The sequence below is a fragment of the Chiloscyllium plagiosum genome, chromosome 1 (assembly GCF_004010195.1).
Source record: "Chiloscyllium plagiosum isolate BGI_BamShark_2017 chromosome 1, ASM401019v2, whole genome shotgun sequence".
NCBI lineage: Eukaryota > Metazoa > Chordata > Chondrichthyes > Orectolobiformes > Hemiscylliidae > Chiloscyllium > Chiloscyllium plagiosum.
The window spans coordinates 14,844,291-14,870,498 of record NC_057710.1 but is presented as its reverse complement, the minus strand read 5'-3'; the positions used below and the strand labels follow the sequence as shown (position 1 = coordinate 14,870,498).

Here is a 26,208-nt window from a genome sequence, read left to right as displayed (position 1 = left end):
TAGAGGTTTATAAAATTATGAGGGGCATGGAGAAGGTAAACTGTAGGTGTTTTTTCTCTCGGGTGGGGGATTTCAAGACAAGGGGGCACATTTTTAAGGTGAGAGGAGAGAGATTTAAAAAAGACACGAGGGGTAGATATTTTACACGGAAGTTGGTGCGCGTGTGGAATGAACTTCCTGAGGAAGTGGTAGATGACGGCACAGTTGAAACATTTAAAAGACATTTGGATAAGAACATGAATAGGAAAGGTTTGTAGGGATATGGGTCAGGAGCAGGCAGGTGGGACTAGTTTGGGATTATCTTTGACATGGACTGGTTGGACCGAAGGGTCTGTTTCTGTGATGAATGACATCTATGAGGACATTTCCCCGTGTACAGCAATCTAGAAGGCGAGGTCATTGCTTTAGGATAAGGGGTCGCAGATTTAAAACAGGGAATGAGGAGAAATCACTTCTTGAAAAGGGCCACGTATCTATGGAATTCACTGCCCTAGATTGTGGTGGATGCTGGGATATTGAGTAAGTTTAAGGAAAAGACCGATTTTTAATGAGCAATGGGTTGAAGGGTTATGTGCAGCAGGTAGAAAAGTGAAGTTAGTCCAAGATGAGGTCAGCCATGATCGTATGAAATAGCAGAGCAGGATCGAGGGGTTGATGGGCCAATTCCTGCTTTTTGCTCCTTTGCTCAAATGACATGAGTGCACGAAAATCACTCCTTCACCTGGAAGAAGGGATTGGCGTCCTGAATGATAAGCATTGAAGTTTAAAGACAGGTATAATGTCCCCTGCATTTGTATGGCAAGGGACTCTACAAAGGGAATGGGGTATTGGGAATGATTGAGGAGTGAACTGGGGTATGATAAAGGAAACAGAAAGGGATGGGTCCCTTTTAAATGCTGAAAGGCAGGAGGAAGGTGTCTTCCACTGCGTTGAAGGTGGTGGAAATAGCAGAAATTGAGGCATTGAGGATATAGGCTGGAGAGGGGAAAGTGAGGACAAGTGGAAGCCAGTGAGTGAATGGGGAAGAGTGAGGTGCAAGAAATATGACGGATACTATCAAAGGTACTGTTAACGACAGTTCACACTTCTCTGTGTTGCTGGTGTGGAGGTGCTGGTGTTGGATGGGATTGAAAAAGTCAGATGTCTCATGGCACCAGGGTATGGTCCAACAGGTTTATTTGAAATCACAAGCTTTCGGAGGAGCAACCAATTTTGTGTGACTTCTGTGTGACCTCTGACCTTAGCTTCAGTTGGCAACATGAGCAGAAGAACACATGAATCAGGAGCAGCACCTGACCATTCAGTTCCACTCTGCCTGACAAACCATTAACATTGGGCAGGTTGGGACATCCAGTGGATGTGAAAGATGCTGTGGAAATACAGGACTTTTCTCTCTTGCATTTTTGACCCTGCTATTGGTATATCTACTATACACTTCGGCATCACCTCCCTCCTGAATACTGATATGTATAGCGCTAGTTCTATCATCGTGTTCAATAGTAGCCATGATCCTTCTAATGATGTGGCTTGGAATAAAACGCGGTATTCTAACAAGGCCGAAGCTCTCTCCATTGGGAGTGGGCTGCTAGGCACAAATGCCAGTGTACCAAATTCATAGTCTGCAAATTTTCTTGTCCGTTTGGAAAACTGAGAAGTTGTTCAGTCTGATATGCTGAACCCACACAGTTGGATGATGTAAAATCATGCATGTTACCTATTTGTTGACATGAAAATTCTGATAGAGTAGGGACAGAGTAGATAGGGAGAAACTGTTCCTGCTCAGAAAAGGAACATGAACAAAAGGGCCTAGCTGGTTCTTACTCCCTTCTCATCATCTCCTTCCTAAGCTAAATGCCAATTTATCCTCCACTGGGGAGTGGCTTGAGAGTTCTATATGTCTATGAATATCGTTCCAGACACAGCAACATGAACATAACAAATAAATTCATCAATTTTTGACCCCTCATTGAGAGGTGTATAGCATATTTCCCCATTATCAGCTCTGCCTACTTGTCTACTGTCACTGCCTACCATTCCTGATGAAGGGCTTTTGCTCAAAACGTAGATTCTCCTGCTCCTCAGATGCTGCCTGACCTGCTGTGCTTTTCCAGCACCACATTCTTGACTCTAATCTCCATCATCTGCAGTCCTCACTTTCGCCTACCATTATCAACCTGTCTAGTCATGGAACAATCCCGTATAATCATCGGTTAATGAGGCTCTGGGCTTCCAGACCACCTTTAAATTCTGAAACCTTGAAAGTTCCTTCAACTGCATGTGTGTAAGATGTGCCGGACTCCAGCCCTTAATTTCTTTACTGATGGGGTTGCTTCTAAGATGTGTTTGCACATCAACCTCCATTCCCTAGATCCTTGGGCACCTAATACAGATAGGAGGGGACAAGGCTTAGGACCCCTTGGTGGTTCTGCTCCTGTGCTTAGCTCAGGTGATCATCAGCAGGGTCAGGTGGGGGGGGGGGGGGGGTCATTTACACCGAACTCCCTGCCTCTGTTCTGGTGTTATGTCCACACCAGGGGTGTCAAAGAACAGGGCAGTACACAAACAGGCCTCTTGGCTCAGCAAGCCTGTGCTAACATAATGCCTTTTTAAATTCAGAAGCTTTTGCATCTCTGCAGTCCATATCCCTCTATTCCCTGCCTATTGTTCACCAAGATGTCTCTCAACAGTGCTAGTGCATCTGCTTCCTCCACCTCCCCTGGCAGCATGTTCCAGGTACCTACCACCCTCTGTGTAAAAAAACTAGACTCTCACATCTCCTTTGAACTTTCTCCTTTTGACCTTCAATTTAGGTCCTCTCATAATTGACATTCCTACGCTGGGAGAAAGACTCCAACTGTCCACACTATTCATGCCTCTCATCATTTTGCAAACTTCAAACAGCCTTCAACTTTCAAGTGAAAGCACCAAGTTTGTCCAATCTGTTTTCACAGCTAATACCCTCCAAACGAGGCAACAATTCAGTAAACATTTTCTTACCTCCTCCAAAGACTCCTTCTGTGGTGATCAGAACTGTGCACAATATTCCAAATGTGGCCTCGCCAAAGTTGCAACATAATTTGCTAATTTGTATAAGCCGAGCCCTGACTGATGAAGACAAGCATGCCATATACCTCTTGACTTACTTTATCTACTTCTGTTGCCCAGTTCAGGGAACTGTGGACCTATATGCCAGTTCCTCTGTGGAGCCAGCAACATGGTGGCTCAATGGTTAGCACTGCTGCCTCACAGCACCAAGAACCTGGTTTTGATTCCAGCCTCGGACGGCTGTCTGTGTGGAGCTTGCACAGTCTCCATGTGTCTGTGTGGATTTCCTCCGGATGCTCCGGTTTCTCTCCCACAATCCAAAGATGTGCAGGTTAGGTGAGTTGGCCATTCTAAATTACCCACAGGATTCAGGGATGTATCGGTTAGGAGCATTAGTCAGGGGTAAATGTAGGGGAATGGGTCTGGGTGGATTATTCTTCAGAGGGTTGATGTTGAGTTGTTGGGCTAAAGGGCCTGTTTCCACACTGTAGGGATTGTATGAAAACATCTAGTTCCCTCTTTCTGTTCATGTTTTGAAGGGTTCTGCCATTTACTGTGCATTTCCCTCTTGCATTAGAACTTCTAAAATGCATCAGCTTTCATTTGTCTGAATTAAACTCTCTCTGCCATTTCTCTGCCAAGATCTTTAGGGGTAGGTAATGCCTGGTGGTATTATCACTGGATTGTTAAGGGGTGGCATGATGGCTCAGTGGTTAGCACTGCTGCCTCACAGCGCCAGGGGCCTGGGTTCAATTCCCGCCTCGGGCAACTGTCTGTGTGGAGTTTGCACATTCTCCCCGTGTCTGCCGTCCACCACTATTCTATGACTAAGCCAGTTCTCTATTTATCTTACCAGCTCACCACGGATCCCATCTGGATTTCACCTTCTGCACCTGTCTAAAGTCCATGTAGACAACATCCACCAGCCTACCCTCATCAATCATCTTTCTCACTTGCTCAGAAAACTCAAATCAAGTTTGTGAGATGCGGCCCTTCCTGCACAAAGCTAATCACTAATAAGTCCATATTTTTCCAAATGTATCCTTGGAGAAGCCATCCATTGGTATGGTACAGACCTGTTGTGACTGGTGGGCACCACAGTGGCTGGAGTGGAGAACTCCAAGATCAAATTTTAATTTAAATTTTGTTTGAGCAGCTGAACAGGAAGCACGTAAAATTAACTTACCTCCTGCATGAAAGGGGAAATATTCTGCATTTAAGGAATAAGATGATAGAGAAATTATATGCCTACACAATGAGATATAATAATGTAGGAGCGGATTGGAGCATAAAGGCACTGTGACTCAATGGTTAGCACTGCTGCCTCACAGGGCCAGGCACCCAGGTTTAATTCCACGCTCAGAAGACTGTCTGTGTGGAGTTTGCACATTCTCCCCATGTCTACGTGGGTTCCCTCCCACAGTCACAAAAGATGTGCAGATTGGGTGGATTGACGATGGCTAAATTACCCACAGTGTCTTGGAATATGCAAGCTAGGTGGTTTAGCAATGGAAAATGCAGGGTTACAGATTTTGGGAGCTCGGTGGGATGCTCTTTGGAGGGTCGGTATGGACCCTTTGGGCTGAACAGCCCTCTTCCACACTGCAGGCATTCTATCATGAAGTGATTGGGCTGACTTGCCTATCTCCACACTACAGGCATTCGATGATTGACTAGCATGAAACAATTGGGCTGAATGGCCTGTTTCCACACTGCAGGTATTCTATGATGATTAGCATGAAGTGATTGGGCTGAATGGCCTACATCCACACTGCAGGCTTTCTATGATTGACTAGCATGAAATGATTGGGCTGAATGGTCTATCTCCACACTGCAGCCATTCTATGATTGACTAGCATGAAGTGATTGGGCTGAATGGCCAGCTTCTTTGTTGCCAACTCTGTGCACATCTGCGGATATTTGAAAGCCCCCTGGCTATCTTTAATTAAGAATTGCGCTGACATACAGTCGTGTTGACCTGCATCACTGAGTAGCGTTCAGTAAATCATTTTCTCACAGCCTGTGTGACATGCAAACAAAGCAGCATTTTATGAGGAGGAAGTTAGAGAGAGAGAGAGAGAGAGAGACAGCTGTTTGTCCCCTTCTGCTCCTCGCAAGGCTGTTCGCTGGAGGTCAGCTGTGCTATGCTGCTTTCTGAATGACAAATTCTGTCAATAGATAAGCAACAGCACTGCCACAAGACTCCGACCACTTAAGCTTATTCAGTGATCCACTTTGCCTTTGCTGTGCCTGCTCAGTCCAGCTGGGTCAAGAGCCCTGTGATACTGGGCCCTCAAACTCCCAGGGCTTTCACTCAATTGCATTGCAGAAGGAGTCCTGCACCATAGTTTATCACTCATGTACAAATGACAAAAAAGGACTCGCACTTTCATTAAAATAAAATAACTCCACAGAGGCTGGTATCCAATCACTGAGTCACCCTTTAGTTACACGTGCGCAGTATGTGGAATCTGACCAGTTAGCTCCGAGCCAGTCCCGAGAGTGAGGAGACTCCTGTTTATATCTAGATTAGAGTGGTGCTGGAAAAGCACAGCAGGTCAGGCAGCATCCGAGGATTCCTGATGAAGGGCTTTTGCCCGAAAGGTTGATTTTCCTATTCCTCGAATGCTGCCTAACCTGCTGTGCTTTTCCAGCATCACTCTAATCTAGACTCTGGTTTCCAGCATCTGCAGTCCTTGCTTTTACTTTATCCTGTTTATTTCTGTCAGGCAGGACTCCCTAATTAGCTGCAGTTTACCAACCCCAATCAGGGAACTGTTACTCAATGAAATCCACCCGGCCCAACTTGTACCAATCGCCACAAAATGCAAAGAACTGCTGACCTGAAACAAAAAGCAAAACTGCTGGTGAATCTCAGCAGGTCTGGCAGCATCTGTGAACAAAAATCAGAGTTAACGTTTCAGGTCCAGTGACCCTTCACCAGAATTGACAGTTGTTCAGAAAAAGTGGTATTTATGCTGAGGACAAAGCTGGGGTCTGGGGGAGTGAGGGGGAAAAAATGAGGCAGAAGTGAGTACTGCAGATGCTGGAGATGAGAGTCAAGATTAGAGTGGCGCTGGAAAAGCACAGCATGTCAGGCAGCATCCGAGGAGCAGGAGAATCGATGTTTCGGGCAAAAGCCCTTCATCAGGAATGAGGAAAGAAATTTAGCAGATTGGTGGTGATGGGAGAGAGAGAGAGAGAGAGAGAGAGAGAGAGAGATGAATGGGGTAAATCACTGAGGAGATTATGGATGGCAGGCAGGACTGAGAACAAGCTGAATGAGTGATAATTAGTTGAGGGTAGCAGAGGGTAGTTAATCTAGGCTGACAGCAACCCATGTAATGCGATAAAAGGCCTGATAATAGGCTGCAAATTTATTGGGGTTGGACTGGGTGTGAAGATGGCTGAAAAACATGGAACCTCATCTTTAGCATAACTATGACATTTTCCAGTGCTATCAACTCTGATGATGAGTCACTGGACTTGAAACACTAACTGCTTTCTTCCCACAAGCTTTTTAAAAAGAATTATTCACAGGTTGAGGACTTCGCTGGCTAGGCAGCATTTATTGTCCATCCCTAATTACCCAGAGGGCAGTTCAGAGTGAACCATATTGCTGTGAGTCTGGAGTCATATGTAAGCCAGACCAGGTAAGGATGGCAGATTCCTTCCCTGACGGACATTACTGAACCAGGCTTTCCAACAATGGATTCATGGTCATCATTAGACTCTGAATTTCAAATTTTACTGATTCACTTTCAACCATCTGTTGCGGGGGGGATTCGAACCCAGGTCCCCAGAACATTACCTGGGTCTCTGCATTAACAGTCTAGTAATAAAACCGCTAGGCTATTGCCTCACCAGATACTGCCAGACCAGCTGAGTTTTGCTAGCAATTTCTGTTTTTGTTCTTGCATTTTTCTTCCTTTTTAAAAAAAAACACACATTCAGGGCATATAGGTTTTGCTGCCTGTGGCTAACTGCCCTCTAAGAGGGTGGGAGTGAGCTGCCTCCTTTAACTGTTGACCTTCACAACCTTAGTGCATCCCAAAGCACTGCACAGCCAATGCAAATCTATCACTGTTGCAACATGGGATAAGGTAAAAGATGTCACGGTATTTCCAGACCATAGCACTAATCCTTGGTAATAGAGAGAGAGGTGACAGGCTTACGCCCGAAATATTGAATCTCCTGCTCCTCAGATGTTGCCTGGCCTTCTGTACTTTTCCATCATCACATTTTTCGACTCTGACTCTGCAGCCTTCACTTTCTCATAGAGAGAGAGAAGACTGGTAATGGTGTGAGCTGAGGGTCACCACACCTCAGGTTGAGAAGGAGAGTCTGTCATGGTAACCTCGGCCAATGCAGGAATTGAACCCACACTGTTGGCATCACTGTGCATTGCACAGCAGTTGTCCCAATTAACTGAGTCAACAACACAGGATGGCAGCAGAGTAAACAGGTCATCTGTTGTACTGAAGAGCCACAATGCACCACACTGCCTCCTTCTCTGCTGTATCATTTTCTGATTCAATGGTTGTCTGATGGCAAGACAGTGAGGGACAACTCTCCCTATTGTACTTTACCCTGGACTGTTTTACCCACTTGGGAGCAGCCTTTGTTAAAACTCAAGCAAAAGATATTTCAACGTTCCAGTCTCGCAGCCAGTTCCAGTAGTTTACAGCAACCATTTCTCTTTGTGGTTTGTTGTAATCAAAAGCCACAAGCTAATTTATTTAAGCAGGAGGCATTTGGAGCCCAAGCATACGTCTAAAAACTCAATACACTGGATGCCAGGTTTCCACACATGGACAAAGGAAATTACTCTCCTCGCTTTGACTGCCAAAATTCAACCAAACATACAATATTCCTGCTTTCTGATCAGCAGTAGTTATTGAGTTCTGAGGAGAGGGAATGGATTGCTTTGTAATAGGAAGCTTACAAGTCAATATTTAGGCATTTCATAAGCTGGAGTGCTCTTTTCGGGTACATCACTGTGCACATTTCTTCAAAGAATGAAGAACAAACAAAGAACTGTCCAGCAGATGAACAGGCCCTTTGGCCCACCAAACCTGTGCTGCCACAAAACATCATTTTAAACTAAAAGCCTTTTGCCTTTCCATGATCGGTATCACTCTATTCCCAGCCGATTGATTTACAGTTGGTTCTGTGACAAAGTGGTAGTTCCATTTTCGTGCAATCCCATGTTATAAAATAATTGCGTTATCGCAGCACCATTTAATCTAATGGGGCTGGAATCATGTTATAGCCGATCCACACTTTAAAACTTCAAGCTTTAGGAGCAGAGTCCTCAATTAGTCAATCATGTAATAGCAAATTCATGCTCACGAAATGTGCATTATAGCAGAACGACCTGCGTCTGTCAAGATGTCCCTCAAGCGATGCTTCTACCACTTTCTCTGGCAGCACATTCCAGGCATTCACCACTTTCTGTGTAAAAAACTCACATCCTCTATAAACTTGCCTCCCTTTTACCATAAACTTATGTCCCCTAGTAATTGATATTTCTACCCTGGGAAAAAAAGACTCTGACTATCAAGCCTCCCATAATTTTATGAACTTCAATCAGATCATCCCTCAGCCTCTGACATTCAAGTGAAAACAAACCAAGTTTGTTAAATCTTTCCTCATAGCTACTGACCTCCAAAGCAGGTGACATTCTGGTAAACTGTTTCTATATTGATTGATTGATTAATCAATTGATTTATTGTGTGTACCAAAGTACAGTGAAAAGCTTTGTTAACGAGCAGTACAGGCAGATCATAGTAAGCAAGCATGTACAGATCAGAGGTTGTAAAAAGACTTGGACAGGGCATACAGATTACATTGCACAGGGCACGCGCTTGGCGAGATTAACGTTAGCGAGGTCAGCATTATCTGAGGCTAGAGAGTCCATTCATCAGCCCAATGACAGCCGGGAAGAAGCTGTTCCTGAAGCTGCTGTTGCGTGCATTCAATCTTTTGTATTTACTGCCTGATGGAAGAGATTGTAGAAGATCACTACTGGGGTGGAAGGAGTCTTTGATGATGTTAACAGCCTTTCCATGCCATCAAGCTGTAAATGGATGGGAGGTTGGCTTGGTCTGGGCTGTGCACACCACCTTCTGTAGTTGCCATACTAGGCTATTACACACCTGGAGAGATTGCTTTCAATGGGGCAAGTTGGTGAGGGTCCTTATGGACATACCAAATTTCTTGACCGCCTGAGGAAGAAGAGGCATTGTTGTGACTTCTTGACTGTTACATTTATGCAGGTGGTCCAGGATAGGTTGTTGGTTACCGTCACGCCGAGGAACTTGACACTCTCCACCCTCTCACCCTCAGCTCTGTTGAAGCAGATGGGGGTGTGTTCACCTCCTTTCTTCCTGAAGTCAATGATCAGTTCCTTAATTTTGCCGACGTTGAGACAGAGGTTGTTCTCATTGCGCCTCGTCATCAAGCCCTCTATCTCCTTTCTGCATTTTGCAAGATATCCTAGGAGAAAGTGAGGACTGTAGATGCTGGAGATCAAAGTTAAGAGCATGGTGCTGGAGGGTGGATAGATGGGAAGGAGGATGGACAGGTAGGACAGTTCTTGAGGGCGTTGCTAAGTTGGAAGGATCTGGGATAAGGTGGGGGGAGGGGAAATGAGGAAACTGGTGAAATCCATATTGATCCCATGTGATTGGAGGATCCCATGTGGTTATTAGATATCCATCCTACTATGGTGGTGTCATCTGTGACCTTGGAGATGGCATTCATTCAGAATTTCGCTACACAGTTGTTGGTGCACGGGGAGTACAGTTGGGGGCTGAGGGCACAATCTTGGGAGGCTCCAGTGTTGAGTGTTATTGTGGAGGTGATGCAGTTACCTATCTTCATTGATTATAGTCTGTGGGTCAGAAAGCTGAGGATCCAGTACTCTTTCCAAAGCCTCCACATGCTTCTGATAGTGTGGTGACTAGAACTATGTGCAATATTCCAAATGTGGCCTAACTAAAGTTCTGTACAGCTGCAACATGACATGCCAATTTTTATACTCTGTGCCCCGATTGATGAAGACAAACATGTCATATGCCTTTTTGACCACCTTATTCACTTGTGTTGACACTTTCAGGGAACTGTGGAGGTGACATCTAGATTCCTCTGTATGCTAACACTACTAAGGGTTCTGCCATTTACAGTACACTTCCCTCCTGCATTAGACCTTCCAAAGTGCATCACCTTACATTTGCCCAGATTAACTTTCATTTCATCCCATCTCATTCCATACACAAATCTCCACCTTATCTATGTCATGCTGTATCCTCAGACAACCCTCATCACTATCCGTAACTCCTCCAATCTTTGTGTTGTTCGCAAATTTACAAATCTTCCTTCACAATGTGAACACTGTATAAATTAAGCCCACACTCAGTGGGGTTTTCAGAGGCACATGCACATCAACTGATGAGAAATTTAACTGACCCAGGAAAATAGGACTCCCGGATTGGAATTTGAATAAAACAGGGAATGGGACAAAAACTGCACAACAGCGTGAACACTGCTAAGATTCGAACATCATCCTTGGAGTCGAGATATAGTGTGAAAAGACTGTTTTTATTCTCTCTCCACAAATGCTACCAAACCTGCTGAACATTCCAGAACTTTCTGTTCCCGTGTTTGTAGTGGCTTATGTCCTTTCCAGTCTGGGTCAGAACCTGCTGTGAAAACAAAGCCTTTTTTTGTGGACCATCTTTGCTACCACTGCAGGCCGTTGGGAATGAAGAGGATTCAGGCTTTGAGTGAACGGGGTCCTCCAACTCTCCACTGCTGAAATCTTCTGAAGATGTTTTGGTTGTTTCTTTGAAACCACTAGTAAGCCAGTTAAGTTTTAAATTTACAGTGCGACTGAGGCACGAGAATCTCTAACATAAATATACAGGTCACAATATAAGTATGTACATGTCAGAGCGTGCTCACTTACTGAAAAATACCAACTACCTTTGAGGTACTAAACTTCAATTATGATAAAGCTACTATCCGAAGACAGGCCAATCAGAGACATGCAGAGACTTCTGGGAAGCCTGGTTTTCATCTAAAAAAAGGCCATCAGCAAACACATAGAGTTAGACCCAGCCACAGAGAAGGCCCAAATGTAACACTCACCCCAACAGCCCGGACCCACACAAAACCCAAGCAGGACAGAACAATAGCACTTCATGGAAGTCACACTGAAGATGTTACCCAGCACAGTAATGAAACATCTGCACAATAACCCAACAGGTCAGCGAGCTGACCAAAGACCTCATCCACAACCCGAGCTACAGATCTTCACAAAAACCTTAAAGACCTACGACCTTCATCAAGCGCCAAGTGACTGAGTTGTAGAAGCCTAAACACAGGTGGTTTCCCAACATCGTCCCTTGCTTTGAATCATTCTTCGTAACATTAGTGACAGACCAATAGGCAAACTCATTCAAGGTCTACGTGTTGCAGGCACCATACTCAATTCAAGTCTCACTGATATAGGAGGGCACACAAGGCCAAGTGTTGAACCACCTTTCAGGTACTTTCCCTGTTATATTTTGAAGTCTGTTGCTAAATGCTTGCAAACGAAAGGACCGTACACGCTTAATGAAGGATGCTCATGTCCCAAGTACAGGGACGTCAAAATAAAACCAAAGTAAATTATTACTTTGCTCTTTTTTTCAATGACATCAGATGTACAACTGCATCAACGAAGCTCTGTTTGATTGCTGGTCTCACATCTCAAGTGATTCTGTCCCGATTTCTAAAACAGGAAATGAAACTGTGCAGCAATCACAGCATCAATGTGAGCCAACCACTTCACCAAACAAGCAAAACGTATATTCTCAAACACCTTGGATTCTGCAAAACATCCAGGAAGCCAAAGTTCAATAAAGCAGGAAGTACTTACAATGAGGCTGTGATCCCTTCCGAGCATGATAACCACTTGGTTGACAGTCCGAAGCAGCTTGTCCATGATGTCCTGAATATCATGACCAGTGTTTCCCTGAAAGAGACAGTATTGGATTGAGTTAAAGTCACATAAAGGGTGCTAACTCACCACAATTGTCCTGGAGTCACCAGCAATCTCCCAGACATGTCTACAAGCAAGTAAGGAGAAAGCTCCTTGGGGATATAAGAAGAATTGTGAGTTCATCTCCTATTTCACTTTGAATGTGTTTGCTTAGGAGCTACTTAAAGGCTTGGTAATGGAGAAAATAATAGGCTTTTAACGAATGAGAGTCATAAAATTCCAACAGCATGGAAGCAGGCCATTCAGCTTGTACCACTCCTCATGTACGCTAACCCTAGCACGTCCCATTTCTAATCCACCCAGCCGCCACACCCTCGGCACTACAGGGCAATTTACCATGGCCAATCTCTACCTTTGGATTTATGGGAGGAAACCCACGCAGACACATAGGGGAAACCCAATGGTGGAACTGAAGCTGGGTCCCTGGTGCTGAGAGGCAGCAATGCTAACCACTTCACCACCGTGGCAACCACAACATTGGAATGTGTTGAAGCCATGCGAAGAGTGCCAACTCAGCAAGACAGTCCTGGAGTTGAGTCTCCGTTGATCATTCAGAGTCAGTTGGCATCGGAATGTAGTATACCAGAGGGAGACATGTCGGATGGTCGCTGACACAAAGATGACCCTTGATTCTGGCCAACCTCAGATATCAAACATGAGGTGGAATGTTGTCACATTAGGAGCAGGAGACATTCACTTAACCTGCCTACTCCAGCATTCGATTAGATTATGGCGAACCTTTCCCCTTCATTCCTGATGAAGAGCTTATACTCGAAACATTGGCTCTCCTGCTCGTCGAATGTTGCCTGACTGGCTGTGCTCTCCAGCACCACACTTTTTGACTCTGATCTCCAGCATCTGCAGTCCTCACTTGCGCCTTACACCCAAATTCACCATCTTGTCTTTTCCCGTCAGAGCAAGAGTGGGTAAATGGAAGTCCTGATCACTTGTATGGTGGAGCAGCCTTGAGGACTGCCCTGTTCCTTTCTTCTTCCTTGCTTTTCACACCAACATAGACACTCATCATCCCAGAAGTGTCATAGGACTTCTGAACACAAAGTAAATGACCTCATTTTGATGAAGCACAGTAAACATTAACAAGTTTCAACACAACAGGAATTTATGTAAACTTTAGCCAGTCCTCAAGCTGCTAAGTTAACTTGACTGTTACCATCCAGATTTCCCACTCAAAAGAAAACTGATTTTGAAAAACTGACAGGAATGACTTGGAGATGAGAGTGATTAAAGAGAGAATGGGAGGGAAGACTGAGGATTGCAATTTTGTTTCATTCTCAAGGGGCTGATGACTCTATATAAATAATCAAGGACAGACCTTTCTTCTCCTTCACAACCTCTTTCAAATAAATCAATACAGTTTTGCCTTCTGATAAACTGAAGTCAAGTTTATTTGTCGTCATACAGGCATGAAAAGCGAGCAGAAGAGGGAATTTCTTTAAATGTAGCTGTGGTGGCTCATTGGAACAAGTGTGTCAAAAAGCAGTGGAATGGTGGTTCAGTACTTCAGTGGTTAGCACTGCTGTCAAACAGTGCCAGGGACCCAGGTTCGATTCTAGCCTTGCGTAACTGTCTCTATGGAGTCTGCACATTCTCCCTGTGTCTGTGTGGGTTTCCTCCGGGTGCTCCGGTTTTCTCCTACAATCCAAAGATGTGCAGTTTAGGTGAATTGGCCATATTAAATTGCCCATCGTGCCCAGGGATATGTATATTAGGTCCAATACTCAAGGGTAAATGTAGAGTAATGGAACGAGTTACTCTTCAGAGGGTCGGTGTGGACTTGTTGGGCCAAAGGGCCTGTTTCCACACTGTAGGGATTCTATAGGAATTGCAGGGGAACAAAGGAAAAAGCTTGTTTGTCTCCTGGTACATTTTTGGTCACAATGGTGGGGCAAGAAAGCATTCTGGGGGTGGAAAGTTGTGCTCCAAGACTCTGACAATTACTCTTTGATGGTTAAGGAATTTTTTTTATTGCTTGTCACTGTTTGCTCTCAAGAAAGTAGTGTCAATTTATGTCCTTCAATGCTCCAGTCCCTGGACTGACACATGAAATAGGAACAGGAGACGAAGTCCATTTTGCCCATCAAGATCACTCTACTATTCAGCACGATCATGGCTGATCCTGAACTTTATCTCCACTTTCCTGCCCATTGAGACTATCCCACGGTTCCCCAAGAGGCCAGAAGTCTGTTGATCATAGCCTCAAATAGGGTTAGCCATCCACAAACTTCTGAGCTTGCAATTTCCATCAGTTTGCAACTCTTTGAGTGAAGTAATTATTCCACATTTCAGTCTGAACTAATCTATCCCCTACCCTGAGATTGTACCTCCTTCATCTAGATTTCCCAGTAAGGGAAACTATTGTCTATCCTGTGAAGTCCTGGACCTCCCAGACAGTTAAGGTCATTGGGAGATGCTACTGAATACTCAGTGATTTACTTGGTCAGTTTATTTACTTGATCAAGGATGCAGGCTTTGCTGGCTAGGTTGGCATTTATAGCTCATCCCAAATTGCTTTTGGGGATATGGTGGGCAGCCACCTTGGAGAGTAGGTACACTGCCAATGGTTTCCTGGAAGGGGATTGCAAGACGTTGACCTAGAGACAGTGAAGTAACGGCAATAGATTTCCAAGTCCGGATGCTGAGTGCCTTACAGGGGAATTCGAAGGTGGCAGTGTTCCCTCGATGGAAGAAGTCACAGATTTACAAGATACTGTCAAAGGAGCCCTGGTGAGTTGCTGCAGTACATTGTGTAGATGCTGCTTCTGTGTGATGGCGGTGCAAGGACTGAATGTTGAAGGTGGTGGATGCGGTGCTAATCTAGTCAGCGACATAGAACATAGAACATAGAACATAGAACAATACAGCACAGAACAGGCCCTTCGGCCCACGATGTTGTGCCGAACTTCTAACCTAGATTAAGTACCCATCCATGTACCTATCCAAATGCCGCTTAAAGGTCGCCAATGATTCCGACTCTACCACTCCCACGGGCAGCGCATTCCATGCCCCCACCACTCTCTGGGTAAAGACCCACCCCTGACATCTCCCCTATACCTTCCACCCTTCACCTTAAATTTATGTCCCCTTGTAACACTCTGTTGTACCTGGGGAAAAAGTTTCTGACTGTCTACTCTATCTATTCCTCTGATCATCTTATAAACCTCTATCAAGTCACCCCTCATCCTTCGCCGTTCCAACGAGAAAAGGCCGAGAACTCTCAACCTATCCTCGTACGACTTCCTCTCCATTCCAGGCAACATCCTGGTAAATCTTCTCTGCACCCTCTCCAAAGCTTCCACATCTTTCCTAAAGTGAGGCGACCAGAACTGCACACAGTACTCCAACTGTGGCCTAACCAAAGTCCTGTACAAAGTCCTGACATTGTCCTGAATGTGTCAGCCCTCTGGAATATTGCTGGTGCACCCGGAAGAAACACACAGACATGGGGAGAATGTGCAAACTCCACACAGACAGGGTGGAGGGTGGAATCGAACACTGCTGTGAGGCAGCAGTGCTGACCACTGAGCCACTGGGACTGCTTGAAGTGGTTAACTAGATCAGATCTTCCTTTCAAACTCAGTACAACATCATAGTCACAGCCTCCAAAAACCCAAGGGTATAATAGGCATTAAAATGAACTTATATTTGGCACTTTATCACCTCAGTCTCTCTATCATTATAGAATGATCTCTCCAATTATTTCAGTTGGTACTTGGAATAGGATGAGCCTTGATTCCAGCTGAGAAGTAGCCAACTGCTTATCAAGCAAGGGCTAACTGTCTTTACATATCAGTCTGCAGATGAGTTCAGGGATACCCAGCAAATGAAGTTTATCTAATTGCAGATTTACAAAATATATTTACCTGCTGATATAACCTGAAACCCTGCTGTTTGCTCATTTGCTTAGCATGTAAATCATTCTGCAGTACTCGGCCCCTGAGGCTCTGAGGCAGATCGCTAATGAAATACATGTGCCTCACTACAAATTACATTGATCCTGTTGAATTTGTGCATTCTGTCAAACACACAAACTACATGGAAACAGAGACAAGGATTATTTTACAAATGATAAACATGTGCAGACAGAAGAATACATGTAGATGCACAAAAATGTTGAGGAGGTGGAGGAGTCTAAGCTTGGTCTTATTCATATTGATCTCTTGGTCGCTCCCCTCTGCGGAAATGCTTAAAAGTTTGGCTCTGCTTCATTTGCATTCCCTGATAACAATATCATAAATCACTTTAAATCTATGCCCTCTGATTCCCTGATCTTTTTATGAGTGGGAACGACTTAGAGTCATCGGGTTGTAGAGCTGTACATTCGGAAACAGACCCTTCCGTCCAACTCGTCCATGCCAACCAGATATCCCAACCCAATCGAGTCCCACCTGCAAGCACCTGGCCCATATCCCTCCAAACCCTTCCTATTCATATACCCATCTTGATACCTTTTAAATGTTGCAGTTGTACTATTCCATACACTTACCACCCTCTGAGTGAAAAAGTTGCCTTTTAGGTCTCTTTTATATCTCTCCCCTCTCACCATAAACCTATGCCCTCTAGTTCTGGACTCCCCCACCTCAGGGAAGAGACTTTGTCCATTTATCCTATCCATGCCCCTCATGATTTTATAAACCTCTATAAGGTCACCCCTCAGCCTCCGATGCTCCAGGGAAAACAGCCCTAGCCTATTCAACCTCTCCCTATAGCTCAAATCCTCGAATCCTGGCAACATCCTTCTAAATCTTTTCTGAACCTTTTCGAGGTTCACAACATCTTTCCGATAGGAAGGAGACCAGAATTGTATGCAATATTCCATCAGTGGCCTAACTTCTGTCCTGTACAGCCGCAACATGACCTCCCAACTCCTGTACTCCACACTCCATGCCACCCAGATATTTTAAATAATTCTAGTCTCATTTGCCAGCATTTGGCCCATATGCCTCAAAACCCTTCCTAGTCATATACCCACCCAAATGCCTATTAAATGTTGTACAGTAATTGTACCAGCTCCTCTGGCAGCTCATTCCATTCACGCACCACCTTCTGAGTGAAAAGGTTGCCCCTTAGGTCTCTTTCAAATCTTTCCGCTCTCAGCTTAAACCTATGCCCTCTAGCTTTGGACTCCCCTACTCTGGGGAAAAGACCTTTTCGATTTACCCTGCCCATGCCCGTTATGATTTTATAAACTTCTGTAAGGTCACCCCTCAGCCTCTGAAGCTCCAGGGAAAACAGCCCCAGCCTGTTTAGCCTCTCCCTGTAGCTCAAACCCTCCAACCTCGGCAACATCCTTGTAAATCTTTCCTGAACCCTTTCAGGTTTTACAATATCTTTCCTACACTAGGGAGACCAGAACTGCATATAGTATTCCAACAGTGGCCTAACCAATATCCTGTATAGCCGCAACATGACTTCCCAACTTCTATATTCAATGCACTGACAAATAAAGGAAAGCATACTAAACACCTTTGCTCCCTATCTATTCGATCCAGCCCTCTCACAACAGATCTCATCAGAGCCATAATTTCTTCAAGAGAACAGTCCCAGCCTCTTCAATCTATCTTCATAACTGAACATCCCTGCAACTGTTCTTGCAAATGTGCACTCTCTGCAATTCATTCACACCTTTCTATCATATGGCACCCACAGCTGTACACAATACTCCAGCTGGTGTCTAACACGTGACTTTTACAAGTTCAACACTGTCTCCTTGCTCTTGTACTCTATGCCCCTATTAATAAAGCCAAGAACACTGTATGTCTGCTGAACTGTTCTCTGCATCTGTCCTGCCACTTTCAATGATACATATAAAACCAAGTTCCTCTGCACCCTCTGTAGTATTTGTATTGTCTTCCTTTGTTCCCCTGCAATTCCTATAGAATCCCTACAGTGTGGAAACAGGCCCTTTGGCCCTCTGCTATTTTGTACTGTCTTTCAATGTTTTTCTGACGAAAGTGACAGCGATGATGGGCCGAAGGGCCTCTTCTATACTGTATAATCCTATGAAAGTGCATCACCTCACACTTCTGTGCACTGAACCTCAGCTGCCATCTATCTGCCCACTCCACTAACTTGTCAACAGTCCAACACACCACCCCCTCCCCTTCACAGTTTACAATCCTTCCAAATGTTTTGTGTCACCTGCAAACTTGAAAATTGTCCCCTGCAAACCAAGATCCATATCATTGATAAAATATAATAAATATAAAAACAGAAATTGCTGGAGAAACTTAGCAGATCTGGCAACATCTGTGGGGAGAGAAACCGAGTTTGAAGTCCTGCATGACTTTTTTTTGGAGCGTGGGAGATTACTGCCCGTGAGGTAAGAAAACCTGAAAAATCTATCTGGATCCTAACTCCTTGTTCTATTTTGTCAACAAGCTACATTCCTCCATTTTGAAATGTTTATGAATATCCCCGACTTCTTCAGTTTTTCCTCCCAATATTAATTTCTTGAATCTGGAATCTAGCACAAAATGAGACCTTAGAGCGAGGATTCAAGGTCACTGGAAAGACTGGGATTTGGAGCTGGGCCCAAATCTTGCGCACTAACTAATTTCTGCTGGTATGAACAATATGGAGTGCAGAGCTGCTTTGAGGAATTGTAGCACAGGAGAGCTGAGGAAAGAACTCAGGCTTTTGCATGGCTGCCAACCTCCAAGTTCTCCTTCAAGTTGCACAACAACTTGCGAGTGTACAGGCCAGAGGTGGGGAACCTTTTCATGTTGAAAGGCTGCATTATGTTAGTTGTAATCTAATAAGGCCGCATCCAAGAAACCTCAATTATACATTCTTCAAAATTCATATTTTTTTTAATTGTGGCAGTCAGTCTGTGAAGATTATTTCGTTGAAGTTTCTTTTACTCTCTGGTATTTTAAATACATTCATTTTAAGATTAAAATAAAAATAATAAAGGACAAAAAAAACATATTAATAAGAAATAAAAGATTTGTTCAGCAAAATTTGGATTCAATCAAAAGGCCACACACAATGACCTCGAAGGCCGCAGGTTCCCCACCCCTGGTATTGGCCATTCCCTTATCATCACTGGTTCAAACTCCTACTGAATATGTTCAAGGTAGTACTTCACCACACAGAGAGCATTAGAGAAGTCAGTCCACCACAGTTCGTAAAAGATAACCAGACACTCACAATAAAATGCCAATCTTGTCATCAAAAATGGATTACAGAAAAGGACAGTCTTCGTGAACAATGGTAAATTAAAACTGTCTTGAAAAAACAAATCACAGCTCATGAGTAATCTCAGAGGACTAATTAGGTGTAGAACACCTTGTGGTGTATGAAGAGGGCAGCTTTGTCGAGGGGAATAATGCATACATTTGGATTTTTAGCCTCTTTAAAATCCAGCCAAAAACCAACACAAAAGGCTCGCTGGACTTTCATCTTTCTGCTATATGGAACAGCCTCAGAAAAATGAAGTTTTGCTGATCCACCCCTCCTCATCTGTGAGTCGAGATTCTATTTGCAAGTGTGAAGCAAATATAGGAGCTAAATTAGCTCTTTGAAGTCAATCATATGATCTCTGGCTGTTCAGTCTAACTATTGATGTCTACCCTCCACCCCATGAACAAATACTTCTTTCTACTCAATCATTCATCTACATTATTCCCTCGATTGCATTTTGTGGTTGTGATGTTCATCAACTTACTGGTCTTTGCGTAAAGAACTTTCCTATTTGTTTTTTTTAGCGACTGATCACAACTCTGGTATATGTGTGCTAGTTGAAGTAATTGCACTACCGAATTGAGGCAGCCAGGTGTTCCTGTCTAGTTTTGACTACCCATTTTCTATGAAGGTCAAAGTTGAAGAACTATCCACTAATCACCCCTGCATTACAGGTAAAAATGTTCTCTTTGAATCCTAGAAGAAAAAAGCTAACAAGTTGATAAAAAATGGATTCTTTCAATTTAAAAACTGCCAGACAAGCCACGTTAAAACAAAACTGGACAAGAGGATTTTAACAAACCTGCAAAAGCCAACAATCCTGAAATTAATGTTTTACTTTTTGAAACATCCAGAGAGACTGATTTGTTTATCTTTTGACTTTTATCTGTTTTGAAACCAATTCTTACTCCTCATCTGTGTGCAAATGTGTTGCTTTGTCATTTATTTTTGTGTTTGGTATCTAACAAAGTCACTTGTTTGTTCAATCAATAAAGTCTGATTAAACTGGCTCCTCTTAAAATTTAAAATTAATTTTTTTCTGGGAGAAGGCAACCACAACAGAATGATCCTTTTCAAATTAGCCTTGCTACATTAGTTAAGAGGGTGGATGAATAAGGAAGGGGAGCCAGATCATCCATTTTGGGTATTCGTCTGCAACGGTAACAACTTGTGAACCTTGCCTAAGATCTGATCATTATACCTGGATGTTTTGTGCCTTATTAACTACTCTTCAAAATTATATGTCATAGTCTGACAGCTCAGAAACAGACCCTTCGGACCTACCAGTCTGCACCAAACATAATCCCAAACTAAACTAGCCCCACCTGCCTGCTCCTGGCCCATATCCCTCCAAACCTTTCCTGTTCATGTATCTATCCAAACGTCTTTTAAAAGTTGTAATTGCAACTGTATCCACCACTTCCTCAGGAAGTTCATTCCACACATGAACCACCCTCTCTATGTAAAAAAAAGTCATGCCTTTTTTTACACCTCTCGCCTCTCACCTTAAAAAACATGCCCCTTCATCTTGAAACTCCCCATCTTCACCATCAACTCTATCGACATAGTCTCTATAGACTTCTATCAGTCCCCCCCTCAACCTCCTACGCTCCACTGAGAAAAGTCCCACCCCATCCTGCGTTTCTTTCTAACTCAAAACTTCCATACCCAGCAATGTCCTGGTAAAACTCTTCCAAACCCTGCCCAGTTTAATAATATCCTTCTTATAACTGGGTAACCAATGTCATATCGATATAACTTCATGGTACCCTGTCCTGTACTCTTTTAGTACTTTATCCTTTATATTATCTATTGTTCTTATACTATGACAAAATGCAGCATTCCCTCTTCTCTGCTTCAAGATTTCATTTTCCGCTTGCCTGCCTTTTCCAGCAGACGAATTAAAATAATGAGGTGGATTTTAAACCACCACCACACACACACCTCACCCCATCATCCCCCTACAACTGCCAAGAACCACGATTAGCTGTCCAGAGGAAAGGTCTACTGGTCGGGACCTTGCAGCAGAATTACATCTCAATAACGGGAAGAAATCGGATTCCCCTCCCAATACCACCTGCCAGTCCCCCACCTCCAATAGACCTGGAGGATTCAGCCCTAGGTTTCTGATTACTGAATCCAAACCGTTTGCAGAAACCACAACCACACCACTTCCCACCTTTTGCCAGTTTCAGTAACGACCTCTAATGCTGATCCTCCATTGTCGGTTTTGTGGTATTATAACTGGACTGCTAATCCAGAGAACCAGGTAATGTTCTGGGGACCTGGACTCAATTCCTGTCATGGCAAATGGTGGAATTCGGAATTTAATAAAAAAGGATCTGGAATTACAAGTCTAATCTATTATCGATTGTCAGGAAAATCCCATCTGCTTCACCAATGTCCTTCAGGGATGGAAAGTGCCATCCTTCCCTGATCTATACCATGAATGCGTTAAAAAAAACATTAGTTTGACCTACATTTATCCATTATGACTGTAGTCATGATTCTGTTATGATGTAGTTTATTGAAAGCCATTTGAAAACATATATTTGTGATGATATTATCTAGTATATCAACTATATTATCCTTGTGCATGTTTTCTGGAAAATTGTGTGCAATGTTTGTCTCCTTACCATTATTGTTGCTGTAGAGAGAGTGTAACAAAGGTTTACTCGACAGATTTCTGGAATGGCAGGATTGACACACGAGGAGAGATTGAATCAGGGTGTGGGGTGGGGGGAGTTGGGTAGAGTCTCATAGAAACTTGCAATGTTTCTAACAGGGCCAGAAATTTAGATGCAGAATGGATCTGATAGTGGGGAGAATCTGGAACCAGGGATCAAAGCTTAAGGAGAAGGGGCAAACCTTTTGGGATTGAAATGAGGAGAAATTTCTTGACGCAGGGAGTGGTGAGCCTGTGGAATTCGCGACGACGGAAAGGTTGAGGTCAAAATACTATGCGTTTTCAAGAAGGAGGTAGATTCAGCCCTTGTGGCTAAAGGGATTAAGGGATATGGGGGAGGAAAGGATGAAGCATTGAGCCATGATGATCATACAAAGCAGGCTTACCCCTCCTGCTATCTTCTGTGTTTTCATGTTTCTATATTCTTCAACTAGTTATGAAATCAGAATAGCTGCAGCATAGAAAGATGCCATTCAGCCCACAAAGCCCATATTGGTTGCGTGCAAGTTTGCTGATGACACACCATAGTAGGATGGATACCTAACAATGATGAGTCAAAACACAGAAAGGAGATAGAGGGCTTGGTGACGTGGTGCAATGAGAACAACGTCGGCAAAACTAAAGAACTGATCACTGACTTCAGAAAGAAAGGAGGAGAATACACCCCCATCTACGTCAACAGAGCTGAAGTTGAGAAGGTGGAGAACGTCAAGTTCCTCAGAGTGACAATAATGATAACCTGTCCTGAACTTCCCACATAGATGTGATGGTCAAGAAGGCACAACAATGCCTCTCCTTCGTCGAGCGGCTCAGGAAATTCAGCATGTCCATAAGGACCCTCACCAATCCCTACAGATGCACCATTCAGAGCGTACTGACCAGGTACGGCAAGTGCTCTGCCCGTAAGAAACTGCAGAAGCTGGTGTGAACAGCCCAGACCATCACAGAAGCCAACCTTCTATCCATAGACTCCATTCACATGGCTTGCAGCTGCTGAAAGGCATGCCAATATCCTGATGAAGGACTGATGCCTGAAACATCGATTCTCCTGCTCCTCAGATGCTGCCTGACCTGCTGTGCTTTTCCAGCATCACACTCTTGACTCTGATCTCCAGCATCTGCAGTCCTCACTTTCTCCTAACATCAAAGACCTATCACACCCCAGTAATGATCTCCTTCGACCTTTTCCATCAGGCAAAAGATACAAAAGCCTGAACACATGCACCAACAGCTTCAGGAACAGCTTCTTCCCAGCTGTTATTAGACTAATGAATTGACTCTCTAGCCTCAAGTAATGCTGACCTTGATGGTGTTGATCCTCCCTAGTGCATGCCCTGTGCAACTTAACTTGTATGCCTCTAATTCTTTTTGATCTGTTCATCCTTGCTTACGAATATCTACCTGTACTGCTTGTAAACAAAGCTTTTCACTATACTTCGGTACATGTGACGATAAATCAATCAATCAACTACTCCCACTCTCCCATCCTCACCAGCCGGCAGCATGGTGGCTCAGTGGTTAGCACTGCTGCCTCACATCATGGACTAGGGTGCCTGTATTCTCAGTGCACACTGTTTGTAAGCGCTCAGGCTAAAAATCTACACAGAGAGATTTTAAGTCATCAAGCTGGACTGGGCTTCAACCCAGAGAAGAAAAACCAGTGACTCACTCACTGTGCCATCCGAAATCACTCAATGCAGCATAACCTTGAGTGGAAAGGACAAATTATAAAGAAAACTAATGCCAAACAAATATTAAATCGCCTATTGAAATAATCGGTGGAGCTTCAGTACTTCCATCAACTGGTTGACATGGCAACTGCTGTTTATTTGATAACTGTGCTGGTATCAGGTGCATCCAGACAAGCCAAGCAGTACACATGACGATGAACATCCTACCTGGATGCATCACAGCTTGGTATAGCAACTGCCCTACCAAGACCGCAAGAAATTACAGAGAGTTGTGAACACAGCCCAGTCCATCACAAAAAACAACCTTCCATCCATTGACTCCATCTACACTTCCTGCTGCTTTGGAGTGCAGCCAATATAATCAAAGATCCCCTCCCCCCCACCAACCCAGTTATACTGTCTTCCACCCTCTTCCATCCAGACATGCACAAACAGGTTTGAGAACAGCTTTGTTCCCGCTGTTATCAACCTATGAATGGACCTCTCATATATTAGAGTTAACCTATCTCTGCGCCGTTGCAATAGCTAAAACACTATATTCTGCATTCCGATCTGTTACCCTGAGGTATGATTTGTCTGGTTAGCACGTTAAACAATACTTTCACTGTATCATGCTACATGTACCTTCCCCGGTAATATTGTTGCTAATTCTTACGTGGGAAGAATGGTCATGTGGGTATGATGCCACCAGAATGCCTACTTCTGTGGGCCACTTGAAGTACTCTCAGGAGAGGAGGAGTCTAATTTAAGATGAGGTGATGGCCTAGTGGTATTGTCACTAGATTATTAATCCAGAGGATATAGAGTCATACAGCATGGAAATAGACACTTCGGTCCAACAAGTCCATGCCAACTAATCCTAAATTAAATCGTCCCATCTTCCTGTTCCTGGCCTAAATCCCTCCAAACAAGTCTTATTCATGTACTTATCTAAATGTCTTTTAAATGTTGTAAATGTACCCACATCCACCACTTCCTCTGGAAGTTCATTCCACACACAAACCACTCCCTGTGTGAAAAAAAAGGCCCCTCATGTCTTTTTTAAATCTTTCTCCTCTCGCCTTAAAATATGCCCCCTAGTCTTGAAATCCTCACTGAAGGGAAAAGACACCTGCCATTCACTCTATCTATAGCCCTCATGATTTTATAAACCTCTCAAAGGTCACCTCCCAACCTTCTACATCTATTGAAAGAATTCCCAGCCTATGCAGCTGCTCCTTATAACTCAAACCCTTTCATTCCACTCTAGTAAATCTCTTCTGAATCCTCTCCGGCTTTAATAATATCCTTCTCATAACAGGGAGACCAGAACTGGGCATGTAGACCCAAATAATGTCTTGGGGACCCAAGTTCAAATCCCACCATGGCAGAATTTGAATTCAATAAATATCTGGGATTAAGAGTGACCAACCTTGGAATTATTGGAAAAACCCTCAGGTCCATTAAAGCCTTTTAAGGAAGGAAATCTTCTGTCCTTACCTGGTCTGGCCTACATGTGACTCCAGACCCACAGTAATGTGGTTGACTCTCAATTGAGCAATTAAGGGATGGCTCGCGAAATCCGCATCTAATGATCACATGTTTTAAAAAAATTGGGAATAGAAAACAGATTAAAGCTCGAATATTCAGTGTTTATGCTGAAAAGTACAATTTCTTTCATCAAGGGCCAAAGGGCTTGTATTGTGCTGCACCGCTGTGTATTTTTTGTTCTCAAAAATAGTAGCGGGAATTTGGATTTTGGCTTCTCTGAAAGATGTGGCAGCAAGTTGGGTGTGGGGTTAATTGAAACTCAGAGGCAGATAGATTTTTATTAGGTGAGGACATTAAGTGTAATGGAATCAAGATGGATAGATGGATCGTGATCTAATGCAATGCAGAGCAGGCATTAGATCCACCGTTGTTCTGTTGTGTCATGCAACATTAACAGTATTCGACTGGTATGAGGTAACAGCAATACTGTGACATAAGTTCTCCTGTGGCATTGAGCCAAATGAGTCTGTACTCATTCATCAAATGCAGCTCTGCTGAAAGATTAGTGATATAGTTTATTTCCTTTATCATTTGATTTTATTTTGCTAAGTTTTTATGCTCTTCACAATGATGGATGTTAGTTCTGGAGAATCGGATATGTCTGGATCGACCACAAGTTATATTTGCACAAAATGAATGGGGACTATAAGGTGCTGCTGTGTGCATAGCCAATTCAGCCCCATGACTGCACAGAGAAGATGTGTTCCATCTTTTCTTCATTCATTGATAGGAAATCCCCAGGACCTGATCAGGTGTACCTGAGAACTCTGTGGGAAGCTAGTGAAGTGATTGCTGGGCCTCTTGCTGAGATATTTGTATCATCGATAGTCACAGGTGAGGTGCCGGAAGACTGGAGGTTGGCAAACATGGTGCCACTGTTTTTGAAGGGCGGTAAAGACAAGCCAGGGAACTATAGACCAGTGAGCCTGACCTCGGTGGTGGGCAAGTTGTTGGAGGGAATCCTGAGGGACAGGAAGTACATGTATTTGAAAAGGCAAGGACTGATT

At 43.8% G+C, this 26,208-nt stretch overlaps 1 protein-coding gene across 1 annotated transcript in view; it reads right to left on the bottom strand.

Moving 5' to 3' along the window:
* LOC122553785 (dedicator of cytokinesis protein 2-like) overlaps positions 1-26,208 on the bottom strand; it is a 1,227,980-nt gene that overhangs the window by 805,378 nt on the left and 396,394 nt on the right. Inside the window, exon 27 of the mRNA XM_043698147.1 lies at positions 11,969-12,064. Coding sequence (XP_043554082.1) covers positions 11,969-12,064 — 96 coding nt within the window. The remainder of the gene's footprint in view (positions 1-11,968; positions 12,065-26,208) is intronic.